The 23,650-nt window shown below is 50.5% G+C and overlaps 1 protein-coding gene across 3 annotated transcripts; it reads right to left on the minus strand.

The window, feature by feature from the left end:
- Positions 1-68: 68 nt before the first annotated feature.
- LOC119946053 (cytochrome P450 2F2-like) lies at positions 69-17,962 on the minus strand. Of its 3 annotated transcripts, none has more exons than XM_038767431.1 (9): positions 17,750-17,962; positions 15,987-16,149; positions 13,676-13,825; positions 13,158-13,318; positions 9,019-9,195; positions 6,804-6,945; positions 4,858-4,913; positions 2,147-2,288; positions 69-415 (listed from the first exon to the last, which is right to left on the minus strand). In XM_038767431.1, the coding sequence occupies exons 1-9, from the start codon at positions 17,927-17,929 to the stop codon at positions 234-236; spliced, it is 1,353 nt and encodes a 450-aa protein (XP_038623359.1). In that variant the 5' UTR covers positions 17,930-17,962; the 3' UTR covers positions 69-233. The 3 variants fall into 3 exon arrangements, with proteins under 3 accessions (XP_038623359.1, XP_038623357.1, XP_038623356.1); XM_038767429.1 differs by having other exon boundaries at positions 69-354; positions 4,858-5,045; XM_038767428.1 differs by having other exon boundaries at positions 4,858-5,045.
- Between the last annotated feature and the right edge of the window lie 5,688 nt (positions 17,963-23,650).

The raw sequence follows: 23,650 nt of genomic DNA on the forward strand, positions 1-23,650 counted from the left end.
TGGCCTCTCTGCCCCCCCTCCACCCTGGCACTGACCCCCGCCCCGGCTCAGAGGGGGGCACCCTGGACTCTGGCTGCATTCCGGTGGGTTTATTAGTAACGGGAGGCACGATGCCCGTCCCGGCACGGGCACGGGAAGTAGCAGCAGGGGAGGACAGGGGCTGTCGGGTGAATTAATGTTGAATTTGCCGTGTGAGAGGTGGAAGCAAGGACAAGGTAGCGCGGGCCAAGGGTTCAGCGGGCCAGCACGCGCAGCTTGTAGGGTGGGGGCACGTTGCCCAGCCCCGTGTACCGCGGGGTGAGGTCGATGGCGTCGGGGGGGACCAGGGGGCACAGGCGAAAGCGTTGCAGGATGCTGGTAAAGAAGAGAAAAACCTCCATGCGGGCCAGGCCTGCCCCGAGACAGATGCGCTTCCCTGTGGGCCAGACAATGGGCATTTAGATGCCAGGCGTTTGGTCCAGCCTGTCTCCCCTCCCCTGCCTCACCCCACATAATAATAATAATGGCATTTGTTAAGCGCTTACTGTGTGCAGAGCACTATTCTAAGCGCTGGGGGATACAAAGTGATCAGGTTGCCCCACGTGGGGCTCACAGGCTTAATCCCCATTTGACAGATGAGGGAACTGAGGCTCAGAGAAGTGAAGTGACTTGCCCAAGGTCGCACAGCAGACATGTGGCCCTTTTAGACTAAACCCCCTTTTAAACTCCCCTTTTAGACTGTGAGCCCACTGTTGGGTAGGGACTGTCTCTATATGTTGCCAACTTGTCCTTCCCAAGTGCTTAGTACAGTGCCCTGCACACAGTAAGCGCTCAATAAATACGATTGATGAATGGCATTTGTTAAGCGCTTACTATGTGCAGAGCACTGTTCTAAGCGCTGGGGGTTACAAAGTGATCAGGTTGCCCCACGTGGGGCTCACAGTCTTAATCCCCATTTGACAGATGAGGGAACTGAGGCTCAGAGAAGTGAAGTGACTTGCCCAAGGTCGCACAGCAGACATGTGGCCCTTTTAGACTAAACCCCCTTTTAGACTCCCCTTTTAGACTGTGAGCCCACTGTTGGGCAGGGACTGTCTCTATATGTTGCCAATTTGTACTTCCCAAGCGCTTAGTACAGTGCTCTGCACACAGTAAGCGCTCAATAAATACGATTGATGATGATGATGATGATGTGGCGGAGCTGGGATTAGAACCCATGACCTCTGATCCCCAAGCCCGGGCTCTTTCCACTGCTTCTCGATCTTCCCCGGGGGGGCCCCCAGTAAGCAGTCCCGCCTTCCTCGTGCTGTTGAGGCGAGGGCAAGGGATGGGCTCAGGGCGTAGCTCGAAGCAGCATGGCGTAGTGAGCAGAGCACAGACCTGCCAGTCACAGGTCGTGGGTTTTAATCCTGCCTCTGACACGTCTGCTGTGTGACTTTGGATAATCATAACGATGGCATTTATTAAGCGCTTACTACGTCCAAAGCACTGTTCTAAGCACTGGGGAGGTTACAAGGGGATCAGGTTGTCCCACAGGGGGCTCACAATCTTAACCCCCATTTTACAGATGAGGTAACTGAGGCCCAGAGAAGTGAAGTGACTTGCCCAAAGCCACACAGCTGACAATTGGCAGCGCCGGGATTTGAACCCCTGACCTCTGACTCCAAAGCCGGTGCTCTTTCCACTGAGCCACACTGCTTCTCTGAGTCACTTCCCCGGCCCTCAGTTTCCTCATTTGTAAAATGGGGATTGAGACTGGGATCCACATGGGGCAGGGGCTGGGTCCAACCTGATTTCGTTGTGTCCACCCCAGGGCTTAGAATAGCGCCTGGCACATAGTAAGCGCTTAACAAATACCACAATTCTCAGAGAAGCAGCGTGGCTTAAGTGGCAAGAGCCCGGGCTTGGGAGTCAGAGGACGTGGGTTCTAATCGTGGCTCCGCCGCTTATCGACTGTGTGACCTTGGGCAAGCTGCTTCGCTTCTCTGTGCCTCAGTTGCCTCGCCTGTAAAATGAGGATTGAGTGTGAGTCCCATGTGGGAGAACCTGATTACCTTGTGTCTACCGCAGTGCTTGGCACGTGGTAAGGACTTAACAAATACCATCGTTATTATTATTATTATTATTATCCTGTTTTGCCCCCGCCGCCCCTTCCCCCCAGGCCCACCTGGCGCAAAGGGCATGAAGGCGTCGCTGTTGCGGAAGGCGCCCTTCTCGTCCAGGAAGTTTTCCGGGTTGAACGCGTCGGGATCCTTGAACTGGGTCGGATCCCGATGGACGGAGACCAGCAGCGGGATCACGTTGGTGCCCTAAGGATGGGTGAGGGTTGTGGGGGGGCACAATTTGGCATTTGTTAAGTGCTTACTATGTGCCAAGCACTGTTCTAAGCGCTTGGGGGATACAAGGTGATCAGATTGTCCCACGTGGGGCTCACGGTCTTTATCCCCATTTTACAGATGAGGTCACTGAGGCTCAGAGAAGTTAAGTGACTTGCCCAGTGTCGCAAGCAGACATATGGAGGAGCCGGGATTAGAACCCGTCCTAGAACTCACGTGATTCAGTCGATCGTATTTATTGAGCACCTACGGTGTGTAGAGCACTGTACTAAGCGCTTGGGAAGTACAAGTTGGCAACGTATATGTGATGTGATATTCAGTCGTATTTATTGAGCACTTCCGGTGTGTAGAGCACTGTACTAAGTGCTTGGGAAGTACTAGTTGGCAACATATATGTGATGTGATATTCAATCGTATTTATTGAGCGCTTACTGTGTGCAGAGCACTGGATTAAGTGCTTGGGAAGTGCAAGTCGGCAACGTATGTAATGTGACATTAATTAATTCAATCAATCGTATTTATTGAGTGCTTACTGTGTGCAGAGCACTGTACTAAGCGCTTGGGAAGTACAAGTTGGCAACATATATGTGATGTGATATTCAATCATATTTACTGAGCGCTTACTGTGTGCAGAGCACTGGATTAAGTGCTTGGGAAGTACAAGTTGGCAACGTATGTGATGTGACATTAATTAATTCAATCAATCGTATTTACTGAGCACTTACTGTGTGCAGAGCACTGTACTAAGCGCTTGGGAAGTACAAGTTGGCAACATATGTGATGTGATATTCAATCATATTTATTGAGCGCTTACTGTGTGCAAAGCACTGGATTAAGTGTTTGGGAAGTACAAGTCGGCAACGTATGTGATGTGATGTCATTAATTCACTCATTCAATCGTATTTATTGAGCACTTACTGTGTGCAGAGCACTGTACTAAGCGCTTGGGAAGTACAAGTCGGCAACGTGATGTGAGGGCGGGGATGGTCACCACAAGATGGGGGCTGAGAAGGAGCATCTGTGGGATTGGACCTGTTTGAAACCCAGGACTGGTGTCCCCTGCTTTGCTCCCCGCCTCCCCCCGCAAAATCTTCGTAGCCAATCAGAGCCACAGGTAATTGGTAGCCACCGGGCACCTTGGGCATCATCATCATCATCAATCGTATTTATTGAGCGCTTACTATGTGCAGAGCACTGTACTAAGCGCTTGGGAAGTACAAATTGGCAACATATAGAGACAGTCCCTACCCAACAGTGGGCTCACAGTCTAAAAGCAGTGTGGTCTAATGGAAAGCATCCGGGCCCAGGAGCCAGAGGATCTGGGTTCTAATTCCGACCCCGCTACCTGTTTTGCGACCTTAGCGAAGTCACTTCTCTGGGCCTCAGTTCCCTCATCTGGAAAATGGGGATGAAGAGTGAGCCCCAAGGGGGACAGGGTCTGTGTCCAACCTGATTAACTTGCTTAGAACTGCAAGTAGCGTGGCTCAGTGGCAAGAGCCCGGGCTTTGGAGTCAGGGGTCATGGGTTCAAATCCCGACTCCGCCAATTGTCAGCTGTGTGACTTTGGGTGAGTCACTTCTCTTCTCTGGGCCTCAGTTCCCTCCTCTGTCAAATGGGGATTAAGACTGTGAGCCCCCCTTGTGGGACAACCTGATCACCTTGTAATAATGATAATAATAATAATGATGGCATTTGTTAAGCGCTTACTACGTGCAAAGCACTGTTCTAAGCGCTGGGGTAGTAACCTCCCCAACGCTTAGAACAGTGCTTTGCACGTAGGAATCGCTTAATAAATGCCATCATCATTATTATTGGCCCCCCCAGAGAGGAGCCTCAGCCAATCAGAGCTGGTTAGAGCCAATGCCAGATCCCTCCAGAGTCACAGCCAATCAGAGCCCGCCAGAGCATTAGCCAATCAGAGCCTCAGCCAATCAGAGCTGGTTAGAGCCGCCGCCAGAGTCACAGCCAATCAGAGCCGGAGCCCGCCAGAGCATTAGCCAATCCCAGTCCGCTCGAGCCGGCGTTGCAGCCAATGAGAGCGGCAGCCCATCAGAGCCCGCCGGGCTCTGCCTCAGCCAATCAGAGCTCGCCAGCCCGAGCCCGCCAGAGCCTCAGCCAATCAGAGCTCGCCAGCCCGAGCCCGCCAGAGCCTCAGCCAATCAGAGCTCGCCAGCCCGAGCCCGCCAGAGCCGCAGCCAATCAGAGCGGAGGTCCATCCACTGAGCCACGGGGTAGCAGCGTGGCTCAGTGGAAAGAGCCCGGGCTTTGGAGTCAGAGGTCATGGGTTCAAATCCCGACTTCTGCCACTTGTCAGCTGTGCGACTTCGGGCAAGTCGCTTCACTTCTCTGGGCCTCAGTTCCTTCCTCTGTAAAACGGGAAGGAAGACTGGGAGCCCCACGTGGGACAACCTGATCACCTTGTATCTACCCCAGTGCTTAGAACAGTGCTTGGCACATAGGAAGCGCTTAATAAATAGCAACATTATTATTATTATCCCAATGAGAGCCCGGCAGGGAGGGTGGAGGGGGCGGCCCTGGGCACCTTGGGCAGGAGGTAGCCGCGGAAGCGGGTGTCTTGGGTGACGGCGCGGGGCAGGCCTGTGGGCAGGACGGTGATGAAGCGTTGGGCTTCGTGTAGGACGGCGTTGGTGTAGGGCATCCGGACGCGATGGGCCAGGCACGGAGCCCCGCTGCGCCCCATCACCTCGTCGATCTCCGCGTACACCCGCTCTGCCCCCGGGAACCCGCGTGCCAGTCCTTTAAAAGCTGGGTCCGGATGCCCCCGTCCCTTCCGACCCAGGCTGAGCCCCCTCCCCATCATACATTCATTCATTCAGTCGTATTTATTGAGCGCTTACTGTGTGCAGGGCACTGGACTAAGCGCTTGGGAAGTACAAGCTGGCAACATATAGAGACAGTCCCTACCCAACAGTGGGCTCACAGTCTAGGAGGGGGAGACAGAGAACAAAACCAAACATACTAACAAAATAAAATAAATAGAATAGATAGGTACAAGTAAAATAAATAAATAAATAAATAGAGTAATAAATATGTGCAAACATATATACATATATGCAGGTGCTGTGGGGAAGGGAAGGAGGTAAGATGGGGGGATGGAGAGGGGGACGAGGGGGAGAGGAAGGAAGGGGCTCAGTCTGGGAAGGCCTAAGCCATCCCCACAGCACCTATATATATCTGTATATATATATGGAATGCCCTCCCTCTGCCCATCCACCAAGCTAGCTCTCTTCCTCCCTTCAAAGCCCTACTGAGAGCTCACCTCCTCCAGGAGGCCTTCCCACACTCAGCCCCCTCCTTCCTCTCCCCCTCCTCCCCCTCTTCATCCCCCCCGCCTTACCTCCTTCCCTTCCCCACAGCACCTGTATATATGTTTGTACGTATTTATTACTCTATTTTATTTGTACATATTTATTTTATTCTGTTAATATGTTTTGTTTTCCTCTCTGTCTCCCCCTTCTAGACCGTGAGCCCACTGTTGGGTAGGGTCCGTCTCTATATGTTGCCAACTTGGACTTTCCAAGCGCTTTGTACAGTGCTCTGCACACAGTAAGTGCTCAATAAATACGATTGAATGAATAATTCTGTGACTGAATAATTACTGTGTGCAGAGCACTGTACTAAGCGCTTGGGAAGTCCAAGTTGGCAACATACAGAGATGGTCCCTACCCAACAGCGGGCTCACAGTCTAGAAGGGGGAGACGGACAACAAAGCATATATATACATATATATGTTTGTACATATTTATTACTCTAGTTTACTTGTAATAATAATAATTTTGGTATTTGTGAAGCGCTTACTATGTGCAAAGCACTGTTCTAAGCGCTGGGGAGGATACAAGGTGATCAGGTTGTCCCATGTGGGGCTCACAATCTTAATCCCCATTTTACAGATGAGGTAACAGGCACAGAGAAGTGAGGCGACTTGCCCAGGGTCACACGGTTGGCAAGTGGCGGAGCTTGTACTTAGAGAAGCAGCGTGGCTCAGTGGAAAAGAGCCCGGGCTTTGGAGTCAGAGGTCACGGGTTCTAATCCCGGCTCCGCCAATTGTCAGCTGGGTGACTTTGGGCAAGTCACTTGACTTCTCTGGGCCTCAGTTACCTCATCTGTAAAATGGGGATGAAGACAGTGAGCCCCCCCCGTGGGACAACCTGATCACCTTGTAACCTCCCCAGCGCTTAGAACAGTGCTTTGCACATAGTAAGAGCTTAATAAATGCCTTTATTATTATTTTACTTGTACATATTTATTCTGTTTATTTTATTTAGTTTATATGTTTAGTTTTGTTGCCTGTCTCCCCCTTCTAGACTGTGAGCCTGCTGTTGGGTAGGGACCGTCTCAATATGTTGCCGACTTGGACTTCCCAAGCGCTTAGTACAGTGCTCTGCACACAGTAAGCGCTCAATAAATACGATTGAATGAATGAATGACCCCCCACCCTCCCACCCTGGCACCGCCCCAGGCCCGCACCTGCCACATCCGGGTACTTGAGGAGGATCAGCAGGGTGTAGCGTAGGGTGGTACTGGTGGTCTCCGTGCCCCCGAAGAACAGGTTGTGCGTGGTCATGACCAGCGTCTCCGAGTGGAAGTTGGTCAGCGGGTCCTCCTTCTCCTGGAAGAATAATAAGAGTAACAACAGCAACGAGAATAATAATAATAATGATGGCATTTATTAAGCGCTAGCTATGTGCAGAGCACTGTTCTAAGCACTGGGGAGGTTACAAGGTGATCTGGTTGTCCCACGGGGGGGGGCTCACAATCCCCATTTTACAGATGAGGCAACTGAGGCACAAAGTGAGGTGACTTGCCCAAAGTCACACAGCTGACAAGTGGCGGAGTGGGGATTTGAACCCATGACCTCTGACTCCAAAGCCCGGGCTCTTTCCACTGAGCCGTGATCATGATGATAACTGCGGTGTTTGTTCGGTTGATTGTGGGGCAAACGGTTTCCTAATCAATCAATCAATCGTATTTATTGAGCGCTTACTGTGTGCAGAAAACTGCACTAAGCGCTTGGGAAGTACAAGTTGGCAACATATAGAGACAGTCCCTACCCAACAGTGGGCTCACAGTCTAGAAGGGCCGGATGCAAGATTAATAATAATTGTCATTATTATTATTATTAATAATAATAATAGTGATGGCATTTGTTAAGTGCTTACTATGTGCCAAGCACTGTTCTAAGCACTGGGGAGGATACAAGGTGATCAGGTTGTCCTATGTGGGGCTCACAATCTTAATCCTCATTTTACAGATGAGGTAACTGAGGCACAGAGAAGTTCAGTGACTTGCCCAAAGTCACACAGCTGACAAGGGGTGGAGCTGGGATTTGAACCCATGACCTCTGGCTCCAAAGCTCGGGCTCTATCCACTGAGCCACACTGCTTCTCTAAGATTATTCATTCAGTAATATTTATTGAGCACTTACTGTATGCAGAGCACTGTACTAAGCGCTTGGGAAGTACAAGGTTATCAGGTTCCACATGAGGCTCACAGTAAGTAGGAGGGAGAACAGGTATTATGATGTAATTATGGTATTTATTAAGCACTTACTATGTGCCAGGCACTGTAATAAGGGCTAGGGTGTATAAAAGTAAATCGGGTTGGACACAGTCCCTGTCCCACATGGGGTTCACGGTCTCAATCCCCATTTTCCAGATGAGGGAATTGAGGCCCAGATAAGTGAAGTGACTTGCCTAAGGTCACACAGCAGATAAGGGAAGCAGCATGGCCTAGTGGATAGAGCCTGGGAGTCAGAAGGTCACGGGTTCTAATCCCGGCTCCACCACTTATCTGCTATGTGAGCTTGGGCAAGTCACTTCACTTCTCTGGGCCCCAGTTACCTCATCTGTAAAATGAGGATTAAGACCGTAAACCCCATGTGGGACAACCTGACTACCTCGCATCTGCCCCAGCGCTTAGAACAGTGCCTGGCACATAGTAAGCGCTTAACAAATCCCATCATTATAGAGGAGCAGCGTGGCTGAGTGGCAAGAGCCCGGGCTTGGGAGTCAGAGGTCGTGGGTTCTAATCAATCAATCAATCAATCATATTTATTGAGTGCTTACTGTGTGCAGAGCACTGTACTAAGCCCTTGGGAAGTACAAGTTGGCAAGTAATAATAATAATAATAATAATTGGCATTTGTTGAGCGCTTACTATGTGCAAAGCACTGTTCTAAGCGCTGAGGAGGATACAGGGTGATCAGGTTGTCCCACGTGGGGCTCACAGTCTTCATCCCCATTTTACAGATGAGGTAACTTAGGCCCAGAGAAGTTAAGTGACTTGCCCAAGATCACACAGCAGACATGTGGCAGAGTCGGGATTAGAACCCATGACCTCTGACTCCAAAGCCCGGGCTCTTTCCACTGAGCCACGCTGCTTCTCGTGATCCCGACTCCGCCACTTATCAGCCGTGTGACTTTGGGCACGCTTCACTTCTCTGTGCCTCAGTGACCTCACCTGCCCCATGTGGGACAACCGCGTTACCTTGTGTCCCTCCCGGTGCTTAGAACAGTGCTCGGCACAGAGTAAGCGCTTAACAAATACGATTATCGTCATCATCAACTTGGTTTGTGCCCCCGAGGGTGGTGGGAGGGGGTGGGACCCCCAGGGACCCCTTTTGCCACCCCTCTGCACCCTGGGGAGGCGGGGTGTGGTGGCTGAGGAGGTCACCAAGCCAGACCTTGTCCATCTGGTCGAGGAAGCAGTCGATGAAGTCGCGGGGCTGTCCGGGCTGCCGGGTCTCCCGGTGCTGCCGGACCCTCTCGGAGATGAAGACCCTCAACTTCTCGAAGTTGGAGAAGATGCGCCGGTGGGGGCCGGGGAGCAGGTCCATCAGGTCCGGGAAGATGTTGTACAGCTGGATAGTGAGGGGGCAGGGGTGTTACGGGCCTGTAATACAGGTGTGGGTGGTGGCAGAGGGAGTGCCCGGGGGCACAAGTCCCTCTAATCAATCAATCAATCAATCAATCGTATTTATTGAGCGCTTACTATGTGCAGAGCACTGTACTAAGCGCTTGGGAAGTACAGATTGGCAACACATAGAGACAGTCCCTACCCAAACAGTGGGCTCACAGTCTAAAAGGGGGAGACAGAGAACAGAACCAAACATACCAACAAAATAAAATAGGATAGAAATGTACAAGTAAAATAAATAAATAAAGAGTAATAAATATGTACAACCATATATACATATATACAGGTGCTGTGGGGAAGGGAAGGAGGTAAGATGGGGGGATGGAGAGGGGGACGAGGGGGAGAGGAAGGAAGGGGCTCAGTCTGGGAAGGCCTCCTGGAGGAGGCCCCTCTAATGCTGCTCTGGCCCTGGGCAACCATCCTGTGCCCAAATAATAATAATAATGAGGGCATTTGCTAAGTGCTTACTATGTGCAGAGCACTGTTCTAAGCGCTGGGGAGGATACAAGGCGATTAAGTTGTCCCACGTGGGGCTCACAGTCAATCCCCATTTTACAGATGAGGTAACTGAGGCTCAGAGAATAATAATAATAATAATGGCATTTATTAAGCGCTTACTATGTGCAAAGCACTGTTCTAAGCGCTGGGGAGGTTACAAGGTGATCAGGTTGTCCCTCGTGGGGCTCACGGATTTAATCCCCGTTTTCCAGGTGAGGTAACTGAGGCTCAGAGAAGTTAAGTGACTTGCCCAAGGTCACACAGCAATCAATCAATCAATCAATCAATCAATCGTATTTATTGAGCGCTTACTATGTGCAGAGCACTGTACTAAGCGCTTGGGAAGTACAAATTGGCAACACATAGAGACAGTCCCTACCCAACAGTGGGCTCACAGTCTAAAAGGGGGAGACAGAGAACAGAACCAAACATACCAACAAAATAAAATAAATAGGAAAGAAATGTACAAGTAAAATAAATAAATAAATAAATAGAGTAATAAATATGTACAACCATATATACAGGTGCTGTGGGGAAGGGAAGGAGGTAAGATGGGGGGATGGAGAGGGGGACGAGGGGGAGAGGAAGGAAGGGGCTCAGTGTGGGAAGGCCTCCTGGAGGAGGTGAGCTCTCAGCAGGGCCTTGAAGGGAGGAAGAGAGCTAGCTTGGCGGAGGGGCAGAGGGAGGGCATTCCAGGCCCGGGGGATGACGTGGGCCGGGGGTCGACGGCGGGACAGGCGAGAACGAGGTACAGTGAGGAGATTAGCAGTGGAGGAGCGGAGGTTGCGGGCTGGGCAGTAGAAGGAGAGAAGGGAGGGGAGGTAGGAGGGGGCGAGGGGATGGACAGCCTTGAAGCCCAGGGTGAGGAGTTTCTGCCTGATGCGCAGATTGATTGGTAGCCACTGGAGATTTTTGAGGAGGGGAGTAATATGCTCAGAGCGTTTCTGGACAAAGATAATCCGGGCAGCAGCATGAAGTATGGATTGAAGTGGAGAGAGACACGAGGATGGGAGATCAGAGAGAAGGCTGGTGCAGTAGTCCAGACGGGATAGGATGAGAGCTTGAATGAGCAGGGTAGCAGTTTGGATGGAGAGGAAAGGGCGGATCTTGGCAATGTTGCGGAGCTGAGACCGGCAGGTTTTGGTGACGGCTTGGATGTGAGGGGTGAATGAGAGAGCGGAGTCGAGGATGACACCAAGGTTGCGGGCTTGTGAGACGGGAAGGATGGTAGTGCCGTCAACAGAGATGGGAAAGTCAGGGAGAGGACAAGGTTTGGGAGGGAAGACAAGGAGCTCAGTCTTCGACATGTTGAGCTTTAGGTGGCGGGCGGACATCCAGATGGAGATGTCCTGAAGGCAGGAGGAGATGCGAGCCTGGAGGGAGGGGGAGAGAGCAGGGGCAGAGATGTAGACAGCAGACCTGTGGCGGGGCCGGGATTCGAACCCCTGACCTCTGACTCCAAAGCCCGTGCTCTTTCCACTGAGCCACGCTGCTTCTCCAAAGCAACCTGCATGCCCTCTCGTCCATGCCCTATCCCACCGTAATAATAATGATAATGATGGTGTTTGTTCATTCATTCAGTCATTCAATTGTATTTATTGAGCGCTTACTGTGATGGTATTTATTAAGCGCTTACTATGTGCAAAGCACTGTTCGAAGCACTGAGGAGGCTACAGGGTGATCAGGTTTTGTCCCACAGGGGGCTCACAGTCTTAATCCCCATTTTACAGATGAGGTACCTGAGGCACAGAGAAGTTAAGTGACTTGCCCAAAGTTACACAGCTGACAATCTGTAGAGCCGGGATTTGAACCCATGACCTCTGATTCCAAAGCCCGGGCTCTTTCCACTGAGCCATGCTGCTTCTCAAGAGCACCATAATAAACGCTTGGGAAGTATAAGTTGGTAACGTATAGAGACGGTCCCTACCCGACAACGGGCTCACAGTCTAGAAGGGGGAGACAGACAACAAGACAAGTAGACAGGTGTCAAAAACATTCATTGGTTCATTCAATCGTATTTATTGAGCGCTTACTGTGTGCAGAGCACTGTACTAAGCGCTTGGGAAGTACAAATTGGCAACATATAGAGACGGTCCCTACCCAACAGCGGGCTCACGGTCTAGAAATCAGAATAAAAATATTTGTTAAGCACTTACTATGTTCCAGGCACTGTACTAAGCCCTGGGGTGGATACAAGCAAATCGGGTTGGACAGAGTCCCTGTCCCATATAGGGCTCACAGTCTCAATCCCCATTTTACAGACGAGTTAACCGAGGGACAGAGGTAAAGTGACTCGTCCAAGGTCACACAGCAGATAAGTGGCAGAGCTGGGATTAGAACCCGTGACCTTCTGGCTCCCAGTCCCTTGTTCTATTCACTGCACCTTGCTACTTCTGCTCCCTCTTCATGTCTGACAGACCACCACTTTCCCCACCTTCACAGCCTTATTGGAGGCACACCTCCTCCAAGAGGCCTTCCCTGACTAAGCCCTCCTTTTGTCTCCCACTCCTGTGTCTCCCTGATTTGCTCCCTTTATCATCATCATCATCAATCATATTTATTGAGCGCTTACTATGTGCAGAGCACTGTACTAAGCGCTTGGGAAGTACAAATTGCCAACATATAGAGACAGTCCCTACCCAACAGTGGGCTCACAGTCTAAAAGGGGGAGACAGAGAACAAAACCAAACATACTAAGAAAATAAAATAAATAGAATAGATATGCACAAATAAAATAAATAAATAAATAGAGTAATAAATATGTACATATTTATTCATCCACCCCTTCTAGTCTGTGCCTGTAATTTATTTCTGTTAATGTCTCTCTTCCCCTCTAGACTAAGCTCCACGTGGGCAGAGACCGCGTCCGTTATATTGTTAGAGTATACACTCCCAAGCGCTTGGTACAGTGGTCTTGCACACAGGAAATGCTCAATGAGTATGATTGATTGAATGATTGATGCCCATCGGTGGCCCGGAATGCTCCCTCTACCCATCGGAATGCATTCCAGGCCCGGAATGCTCCCTCTACCCATCGGAATGCATTCCCGGCCCGGAATGCTCCCTCTACCCCTAGGGAAGCTGGGCGTTTGTTTGTTTTAAAATGGTATTTGTGTCAAGTGCTTACTATGTGCCAGGCCCTGAACTAAGTAATGGGGTAGATAAAAGCTAATCAAGTCGGACACAATCCACGTCCCAAGTGGGGTTCCTATTCTTAATCCCCACTTTCCAGATGAGGGAACTGAGGCCCGGAGAAGTGAAGTGATTTCCCCAAGGTCACGCAGCAGACAAGAGGCGGAGCGGAGATTTGAACCCCGGTCCTTCCGATTTCCAGGCCCGGACTCTCTCCCCTAGGCCGTGATGTTTCTTTGGCAGCCCCCCCAGCCCCCCGTGCCCACCTCCCCTCACCTCTCCACAGCGGGAGCTCATGAGGCGAAAGTTGTCGTTGAACAAGCCCAGGAGGGTGAGGAAGTCGCTGTCGTCGTAGCCGTAGCGCTGACCGAACACCACGGCGCAGATGATGTTGGAGACGGCATTGCAGATCAGGTCCTGGGGGTCGAAGGGAGCGCCTGGGCCGCAGGTCGGGGGGTGGGAATTGGGGGGCGGGGAGGGAGGCAGCGTGAGGCTCTGAGGGCTCCGGGGACCGGCTGCGAGGTGGAGGCAGGGCTGCCCGAGATCGGCCGTGAGGTGGTGGCAGGGCAGGGTTAATAGTGTGGAGCGAGAACGGGCAACTTGGGGGCCCGAATAGGTAGGCGGGAGACCTGGTCAAGAAGCAGGCGTGTGTGTCTGGGGTGAGCCGTGAGGCGGGGATGTATGTGTCCATGGTGAGCTATGAGATGCCGTGTTTGGGCCCAGTTTGAGCCATGAGGCAGGGACGTGTGGGCCCAGGGTTAGGCGGGTGGGGCTGGTGTGCGGACCCCTCTCACCGTCCGTCTTGGCCAGCTCCTGCCCGAGGCAGCTGGCCTCCTCTTGGATCCGGGCCTCGATGCTCCGCTGGCCCAGCCCGAAGTTCTTCAGGGACATCAGGGCGAAGGAGCGCAACACCCGCCACTTCTCCCCATTGGAAAAGGCGATGCCTGAGGTGGGCAGAGAGGGCAGGGGAGGGGAAAGCAGGGGCCGGGGGCGGCGGGGTGGTGGGGGGAAGGGGAGAGGGGACCCCAAGGAGTGGGACTTGGAGAGAGTCAGAGGACACAGCAGGAGAGGAGCGGAGCGGAACCCAGGGATGCCAACCTGAGAGTGGCACAATGGGTCCATGGGAAGACTGGAATCAGGGCTGGGGAGGTGGGAGAGCGTGGAGAGGAGGGGCCGCTTAGAGACTTTATTTACATATTTTTACTACTGTCCATCTTCCCCTCTAGATAGTAAGCTCGTTGTGGGCTAGGAATGTGTCCATTAGATTGTATTCTCCCAAGCGTTCTGCACACAGGAAGCACGCTCGATAAATACGATTGACTGACCATTGGGCAGAGGTTGGGGGTGGTAGGAAGCAGCAGAATTGTTCTATTCCAATCAATCATCAATTAATGGTGTTTACTAAGTGCTTACTGCTTGAAGAGCACTGTACTAAGTGCTTGGAAGAGTACACTATAAAAGGGTCGATAAATGTGTTCCCTGCTCTCAATCAGTCGATGATATTTTTTGAGTGCTTACTATGCGCCTAGCACTGAACTAAGCACGTGGGAGAGTACAATATGTAGTACAGTGCTCTGCACACAGTAAGCGCTCAATAAATGCTATGAAATCAATCAATCAATCGTATTTATTGAGCGCTTTCTGTGTGCAGAGCACTGTACTAAGTGCTTGGGAAGTACAAGTCGGCAACATATAGAGACAGTCCCTACCCAACAGTGGGCTCACAGTTAAAAATGAATTAAGCAGAATTAGCAGACAAGTTCCCTGCCCGTAATGAGCCTAGAGTACAGAGAGGGAGACAGACATGAATATAAATATGAAAATATTTGTATATATTTCTAGGCCTTTGTCTTGTGCTTTCTTCAAAATTCATTCATTCTTTCAACCGTATTTATTGAGTGCTTACTGTGTGCAGAGCACTGTATTAAGCGCTTGGGAAGTACAAATTGGCAACATATAGAGACAGTCCCTACCCAGCAGTAATAATAATAATAAGCAGACAGAACATGAGACTGGTTGTCAGAAGAACCTGGGTTCTAATCCCAGGTCCACCGCTTTTCTCCTGTGGGATCTTGGGCAAGTCACTTCACTTCTCCGTGCCTCAGTTATCTCATCTGTTAAATGGGGATCAAGACAGTGAGCCCACATGGGACGGGGTCTGTGTCCAACCTGATTTGTTGGCATTAACAACAAATTGCTGGCATTTGTTAGCATTTGTGGCATTAACAAATGCCACAGTTAGTAGTAGTAGCAGCAGCATTTATTGAATGTCTACTTGGTGTGGTACTCTGTGTTAGAGAATTAGAAAGTACAGAGTCGTGAGTGATTCATTCCCTGCCTACAGGGAGGTTACACTCTAATGGGGGAGAAAACAGAAATATTTTCAGCTCTATAAATAACTGAGCAGATCATAATTATTATTAGTAATAATATAATGATGATGATGAAATACTACTAATTATGGTTCTTGTAAAGCGCTTACTCTGTGCCAAGCACTGCACTAAGCCCTCGTGCAGATACAACATCATCCCCGTCCCAGGTGGGGCTCACAGTTGAAGTAAGAGGAGGGAGTAGAATTTAATCCCCGTTTTACAGATGAGGGAACTGAGGCATGGAGAAGTGAAGCGATTTGCCCAAGGTCACACAGCAGACAAGTGACGGAGCCGGGATTAGAACCCACAGCCTCTGACTCCCAGGCTGGGGCTTTGTCCACTACGCCATGCTGCTTCAGACATGCCGATTAAGACTGTGAGCCCCACATGGGAGAGGGATTCAGTCCAACTGGATTAATTAATTAATTAATAATGGCATTTTTTAAGCACTTACTATGTGCAAAGCACTGTTCTAAGCACCAGGGAGGTTACAAGGTGATCAGGTTGTCCCTCGTGGGGCTCCCAGTTTTAATCCGATTGAGTGAGTGAATGAATATGGCATTGTCCTAGCGGGTTGGAGGCTGGCGAAGAGTGCAGAGCACTGTACTAGGCGCTTGGGAGAGTATAGTATAACAACGGACACATTCCTGAAGAGGGGAGGTGGGCACAGGATTGGAGGGAGAGGGGGCGCGGCGGGGGGATGAGGTAGCCGCCCAAGGTAGCCAGTGCTCACCGTTTCCCCGGGTGAAGCGGTTGAAGACGGGCAGGTCCCCGCGGCCACTGAACTGGTCTCCTTGCAGCACCAGGGCGTCTCTCACAGCCTCGTAGCCGTTCAGTACGACGCAGGGCCGGGGCCCCAGGTACACGGTGAACACGGGCCCAAACTGGTTGCCCAGCTGGGCCGGCGCCAAGCCGGGGAGAAGCAATCAATAAGTCAATCAGTCTATCGATCAATCAGATTTATTCTTTCATCCAGTCATATTTATTAGGTGCTGACTGTGCTTAAACGTTTAGTATAATAATAATAATAATGGCATTTATTAAGCGCTTACTATGTGCAAAGCACTGTTCTAAGCGCTGGGGGGGATACGAGGTGATCAGGTTGTCCCACGTGGGGCTCACAGTCTTCATCCCCATTTTACAGATGAGGTAACTGAGGCCCAGAGAAGTTCAGTGACTTGCCCAAAGTCACACAGCTGACAATTGGCAGAGCCGGCATTCGAACCCATGTCCTCCGACTCCAAAGCCCGGGCTCTTTCCACTGAGCCATAGTGCTTTGCACACAGTAAGCACTCAATAAACACGATTGAATGGATGAATGAATGTGTGCAGAGCACTGGACTAAGTGTTTGGGCGAGTACAATGCACCAGACGTGTTCCCTACCTTATTGAGCGCTTAATAATAATAAATAATAATAATTTTGGTATCTGTTAAGCACGTCCACGTGTTAAGCACTGTGCTAAGGGCTGAGGTGAATACAAACAACTTGGGTTGGACGCAGTCCCTGTCTCATGTGGGGGGCTCATAGTCTCAATCCCCATTTTACAGATGAGGGAACTGAGGCCCAGAGAAGTAAAGTGACTTGCTCAAAGTCACACAGCAGGCAGAGCACTGGATGAAGAATCAAAGTCAAGTGCCCCCCCACAGCCACCTGGCATCCAGCCCCTCTAGGCAGCTCGACCTAGTGGATCAAACCTGGGCTTGGGAGTCAGAAGGACCTGGGTTCTAATCCTGGTTCTGCCCCTAGTCTGTTCTGTGACCCTTGGCTAAGTCACTTCACTTCTTTGTGCCTCAGTTATTTCATCTGTAAAATAGGGATAATAATAATTAATAATGGCATTTTTATTAAGCACTTACTACGGGCAAAGCACTGTTCTAAGTGCCGGGGAGGTTACACGGTGATCAGGTTGTCCCACGGCGGGGCTCACAGTCTTAATCCCCATTTTCCAGAAGAGGTAACTGAGGCACAGAGAAGTTAAGTGACTTGCCCAAAGTCACACAGCTGACAACTGGCGGAGCCGGGATTTGAACCCCTGAGCTCTGACTCCAAAGCCCGGGCTCTTTTCACCGAGCCATGCTGCTGAAACAGGGACTGTGTCTGACCTGATTATCTTGTATCCACCCTAGCGCTTAGAAAAGTGCTTGGCAGATAGTAAGCACTTAACAAGAACTATTATTATTATTATTATTATTATTATTATTATTATAGAGCACAGGCCTGGAGTCACAAGGACCTGGGTTCTAACCCCGGCTCTGCCCCTTGTCTGCTGTGTGACCCTGGGAGAGTCACTTCCCTTCCCTAGGCCTCAGTTCCCTCCTCTGGAAAATGAGGATTAAGACTGTGAGCCCCATGTGGGACAGGGACTGTGTCCCATCCGATTTGCTTGTATCCACCCCGGCGCTTAGTACAGTGCCTGGCACATAGTAAGCGCTTAACAAATACCACCACCACTATTAGAGCCGGGTCTGCGGACCCCCGCCCGCTGCCTCCTCACCTTAATCAGAGATTGGTAGAGGCGGGTGGGGTCCAGCTGCAGCAGATTCCCCAGGAGGGGCAGGGGCAGCGGGCCCGGGGGCAGGCCATCAGGACCCCCTCGGCCCCGCAGACCCCACCCCAGAAGTGCCATCATCATCATCATCAGCAGCAGCAGCAGCGTTGCAGACTCCATCTCCATCCAGATGCCCACTGGGCACTGTCTGGGCACCTTTTATAGCAGTCGGGGGAGATGGCTGTTTTTGACTCTAAGCAGGGAGGGCCCCAGAGGGGCTGGGCAGGGCGGGGGGGTTTCCCCTTCCTGGAATTTCAGGGGCCCTGCCTTTTCCTCCTCTTCCTCCACCACATACCCAGGGAGCTTACATGGTCTGGACCTGAGGGGATACCTCCTCTTCCGCACCCCCATACCCCTGGCACTTCATGTCCCCCTCTTTTTTTTTTTTAAGGTGTACATCCTCATCTGTCGTTAAACCGTGAGCTCCTCGAGAGCAGGGATCATCATCGCCGTCGTCATAATAATAATTAATAATTGGGGTATGTATTAAGTGCTTACTATGGGCCAGGCACTGTACTAAGTGCTGGGGTAGATACGAGCTGATTAGGTTCACACAGACGCTGTCCCAGGGGCTCGCAGTCTGAATCGCCATTTTACAGACGAGGGACCTGAGGCCCAGAGAAGCGAAGTGACTTACCCAAGGTCTCTCAGCAGACCAACGGCAGAGCCGGGATGAGAACCCAAGTCCCTCTGAGTCAATCAATCAATCAATCAATCGTATTTATTGAGCGCTTACTATGTGCAGAGCACTGTACTAAGCGCTTGGGAAGTACAAATTGGCAACACATAGAGACAGTCCCTACCCAACAGTGGGCTCACAGTCTAAAAGGGGGAGACAGAGAACAGAACCAGACATAACAACAAAATAAAATAAATAGGATAGAAATGTACAAGTAAAATAATTAAATAAATAAATAAATAAATAGAGTAATAAATATGTACAGCCATATATACATATATACAGGTGCTGTGGGGAAGGGAAGGAGGTAAGATGGGGGGATGGAGAGGGGGACGAGGGGGAGAGGAAGGAAGGGGCTCAGTCTGGGAAGGCCTCCTGGAGGAGGTGAGCTCTCAGCAGGGCCTTGAAGGGAGGAAGAGAGCTAGCTTGGCGGAGGGGCAGAGGGAGGGCATTCCAGGCCCGGGGGATGACGTGGGCCGGGGGTCGATGGCGGGACAGGCGAGAACGAGGTACAGTGAGGAGATTAGCGGTGGAGGAGCGGAGGTTGCGGGCTGGGCAGTAGAAGGAGAGAAGGGAGGTGAGGTAGGAGGGGGCGAGGGGATGGAGAGCCTTGAAGCCCAGGGTGAGGAGTTTCTGCCTGATGTGCAGATTGATTGGTAGCCACTGGAGATTTTTGAGGGGGGAGTAATATGCCCAGAGCGTTTTTGGACAAAGATAATCCGGGCAGCAGCATGAAGTATGGATTGAAGTGGAGAGAGACACGAGGATGGGAGATCAGAGAGAAGGCTGGTGCAGTAGTCCAGACGGGATAGGACTACTATCCCAGGCCCAAGCTCTACCCACTAGGCTACGTTGCTTTTCTGGCCACATGTGCTCTACCCACTAGGCCACGCTGCTTTTCTGGCCACATGTATGTCCTTTTTCCCTTTCCATCTCCAAGCCTAACTCTGACATCCTATGACCTCCCTTTCCCTCGACCTCTTCACACCTGAGCCCCTGACTCTCCGATGCCTGCTAGCAGCGAGACCACGTGGAAAGAACCCCCCGCCTGGGGGGCAGAGGACCTGGGTTCTAATCAATCAATCAATCAATCGTATTTATTGAGTGCTTACTGTGCGCAGAGCACTGTACTAAGCGCTTGGGAAGTACAAGTTGGCAACAGAGACAGTCCCTACCCAACAGTGGGCTCACAGTCTAAAAGGGGGAGACAGAGAACAAAACCAAACATACTAACAAAATAAAATAAATAGAATAGATATGTACAAGTAAAATAAATAAATAAATAGAGTAATAAATAATAAATAAATCATAATAAATCATAATAAATAATAAATAAATAAATAATCCCATCTCTGCCACTTGTCCGCCGCATGACCTTGGCCAAGACACTTCACTCTTCTGTGCCTCAGTTCCCTCATCTGCAGAATGGGGATTCGATACCTGGTCTCCCTCCTACTTACATTGGGAACCCCTTGTGGGACCCAATTATTTTGTACTGACCCCCGATCTTAGTACAGTGCCTAACACATAGTAAGCGAAAAACAGATACCAATTGACCAGTGGTATTTATTGAGTGCTTACTGTGTGCAGAGAACTGTTCTGAGTGCTTGGGAGAGAATAATAATAATAATAATAATAATGTTGGCATTTGTTAAGCGCTTACTACGTGCAAAGCACTGTTCTAAGCGCTGGGGGGGGATAAAAAGTGATCAGGTTGTCCCATGTGGGGTTCACAGTCTTAATCCCCATTTTACAGATGAGGTAACTGAGGCTCAGAGAAGTTAAGTGACTTGCCCAAGGTCACACAGCAGATGTGGCAGAGTCGGAATTCGAACCCATGACCTCTGCCTCCAAAGCCCATGCTCTTTCCACTGAGCCACGCTGCTTCTCAACAGAACAATTCAACAGAGTTGGTAGTCACATTCCCTGCCACAATTATTACAATTATTCTTACTGCCCTTGTCCTGGCACAGGGAAGAAACTAACAATAACAATAATAATTATTGTGGTATATGTTAAGCGCTTACGTTACTGAGCACTTAGTACAGTGCTCTGCACATAGTAAGCGCTTAGTAAATACCATTGATTGACTGGGGGCTAGGAGCAGGCCTGAGGGCAGGCTCCAAGAGGAGAGGAAGGCTGGTGAGACAGGTCATGGTGGGCAGGGAATGTGTCTGTTATTGTATTGTACTTTTCCAAGCGCTTACTACAGTGCTCTGCACACAGTAAGCACTCCATAAATACAACTGGATGGAATGGCTCCAGCTCTGGGAGATAATAATAATGAATAATTATGGTACTTGTTGAGTGCTTACTATGTGCCAAGCACTGTTGTAAGTTCTGGGGTAGATAGAATTTAATTAGGTTGGACACAGTCCCTGTCCTACATGGGGCTCACAGTCTTGATCCCCATTTTCCAGATGAGGGAACTGAGGCACAGAGCAGTGAAGTGACTTGCCCAAGGACACAAGAAGCAGCGTGGCTCAGTGGAAAGAGCAAGGGCTTTGGAGTCAGAGGTCATGGGTTCAAATCCTGGCTCTGCCAACAGTCAGCTGTGTGACTTTGGCAAGTCACTTAACTTCTCTGTGCCTCAGTTACCTCATCTGGAAAATGGGGATTAAGACTGTTACCCTCCCTGTGGGACAACCTGATCACCTTGTAACCTCCCCAGCGCTTAGAACAGTGCTTTGCACATTGTAAGCGCTTAATAAATACCATCATCATTATTATTATTAAGTGGCAGAGCCGGGATGAGAACCCATAGCCTTCTGATTCCCAGGCCTGGGCTCTGTCCACTAGCTCATGCTGCTTCTCTAAGTGAAATGACTGGCCCAAGGTCACACTGCAGACCATTCATTCAATTGTATTTATTGAGCGCTTACTGTGTGCAGAGCTCTGTAATAATAATAATAATGATGGTATTTGTTAAGTGCTTACTATGTGCAAAGCACTGTTCTAAGCGCTGGGGGATACAAGGTGATCAGGTTGTCCCACGTGGGGCTCACAGTCTTAATCCCCATTTTCCAGATGAGGCAACTGAGGCCCAGAGAATAATGGTATTTGTTAAGCACTTACTATGTGCAAAGCACTGTTCTAAGCGCTGGGAAGGTTACAAGGTGATCAGGTTGTCCCTCGGGGGGCTCACAGTTTTAATCCCCATTTTGCAGATGAGGTAACTGAGGCACAGAGAAGTGAAGTGACTTGCCCAAAGTCACACAGCTGACAGTTGGCTGAGCTGGGATTTGAACCCATGACCTCTGACTCTAAAGCCCATGCTCTTTCCACTGAGCCACGCTGCTTCAAGAGAAGTGAAGTGGCTTGCCCAAAGTCTCACAGCTGACAACTGTCAGAGCCGGGATTTGAACCCATGACCTCTGACTCCAAAGCCCATGCTCTTTCCACTGAGCCACGCTGCTTCATGAGAAGTGAAGTGGCTTGCCCAAAGTCTCACAGCTGACAATTGTCAGAGCCGGGATTTGAACCCATGACCTCTGACTCCAAAGCCCATGCTCTTTTTACTGAGCCACGCTGCTTCAAGAGAAGTGAAGTGGCTTGCCCAAAGTCACACAGCTGACAATTGTCAGAGCTGGGATTTGAACCCATGACCTCTGACTCGAAAGCCCGTGCTCTTTCCACTGAGCCACGCTGCTTCAAGAGAAGTGAAGTGGCTTGCCCAAAGTTACACAGCTGACAGTTGGCTGAGCCGGGATTTGAACCCATGACCTCTGACTCCCGTGCTCTTTCCACTGAGCCACGCAGTGGTGGAGTCAGGATTAGAACCCATGACCTTCTGGCTCCCAGTCCCGGGCTCTATCCACTAGTACGGGTGTCTCTCCCTCCCTTTAACCCCTGGCCCCTGGAGGAGGGAAGGAAGGAGGGAGGGAGGACGGGAAGGTTGGGGGTAGGCTCCATCCGTCAGGCTGATGAACGCTCATGGCTGTGCTCTGGACAGCGGAATGCCTCCTCCCCCAGGCAGCGGGAGCGGGACTGGGCTGGACGCCAGGGGCCCAGCCTAACGGGCCCCCTTTTCGGGGAGCAGAGATGGGCACGCTCAAGGCAAAAGAGTCTCTCTTTTTTGTGGTATTTGGGTAACGCTACCCTTAGACTGTTTCTAAGGTCAGATTGGACGCAGTTCACAGTTCACATTAGGAGAGCTCACCTCCTCCAGGAGGCCTTCCCAGACTGAGCCCCTTCCTTCCTCTCCCCCTCGTCCCCCTCTCCATCCCCCCCTCTTACCTCCTTCCCTTCCCCACAGCACCTGTATATATGTTTGTACATATTCATTACTCTATTTATTTTACTTGTACATATCTATTCTATTTATTTTATTTTGTTAGTATGTTTGGTTTTGTTCTCTGTCTCCCCCTTTTAGACTGTGAGCCCACTGTTGGGTAGGAACCGTCTCTCTACGTGGCCAACTTGTACTTCCCAAGCGCTTAGTACAGTGCTCTGCACACAGAAAGCGCTCAATAAATACAATTGATTGATTGATTGAGAAGCAGCGTGGCTCAGTGGAAAGAGCACGGGTTTTGGAGTCAGAGGTCATGGGTTCAAATCCCAGCTCAGCCGACTGTCAGCTGTGTGACTTTGGGCAAGTCACTTCACTTCTTTGTGCCTCAGTTACCTCATCTGTAAAATGGGGATGAAGACTGTGAGCCCCCCGTGGGACAACCTGATCACCTTGTAACCTCTCCAGCGCTTAGAACAGTGCTTGGCACATAGTAAGCGCTTAATAAATGCCATTATTATTATGATTATTATCCTACATGGGTCTCTCATTCCTAGTCCCCATTTTACAGGTGAGGGAATTGAGGCCCAGAGAGGCGAAGTAACTTGCCCGAGATCACAGAGCAGAAAAGTGGCGGAGCTGTGATTAGAACTCAACTCCCAGGCCTGGGCTTTATCCACTAGGCCACACTGTTTGTCTCTCTCTGTCTTTCTCTCTCGAACCTGTTGCTTCTCTCTCTTTGTATCAGAATCTCTCTTCCTCTCTCTGTCTCTCTCTGGACCATGCTACTTCTCTTACTCTCTGTCTCTGTCTTCTCTCTGTCTCTGTCTTTCTCTCTAGACCATGCTACTTCTTTTACTCTCTGTCTCTGTCTTTCTCTCTAGTCCATGCTGCTTCTCTCTCTCTGTATCATCATCGATCGTATTTATTGAGCGCTTAC

The sequence above is a fragment of the Tachyglossus aculeatus genome, chromosome 26, assembly GCF_015852505.1.
Source record: "Tachyglossus aculeatus isolate mTacAcu1 chromosome 26, mTacAcu1.pri, whole genome shotgun sequence".
In the NCBI taxonomy this organism is placed as follows: Eukaryota; Metazoa; Chordata; class Mammalia; order Monotremata; family Tachyglossidae; genus Tachyglossus; species Tachyglossus aculeatus.

Bases quoted from the DNA above. Each gene is read 5' to 3' on its own strand.
- LOC119946053 (XM_038767429.1), bottom strand. From the start codon at position 17,929: ATGGAGATGGAGTCTGCAACGCTGCTGCTGCTGCTGATGATGATGATG. The intron at 16,150-17,749 runs GTGAGGAGGCAG...GCGCCGGCCCAG, and splicing joins TCTACCAATCTCTGATTAAG to CTGGGCAACCAGTTTGGGCC. The intron at 13,826-15,986 runs GTGAGCACTGGC...TGCCCACCTCAG, and splicing joins CCGCTTCACCCGGGGAAACG to GCATCGCCTTTTCCAATGGG.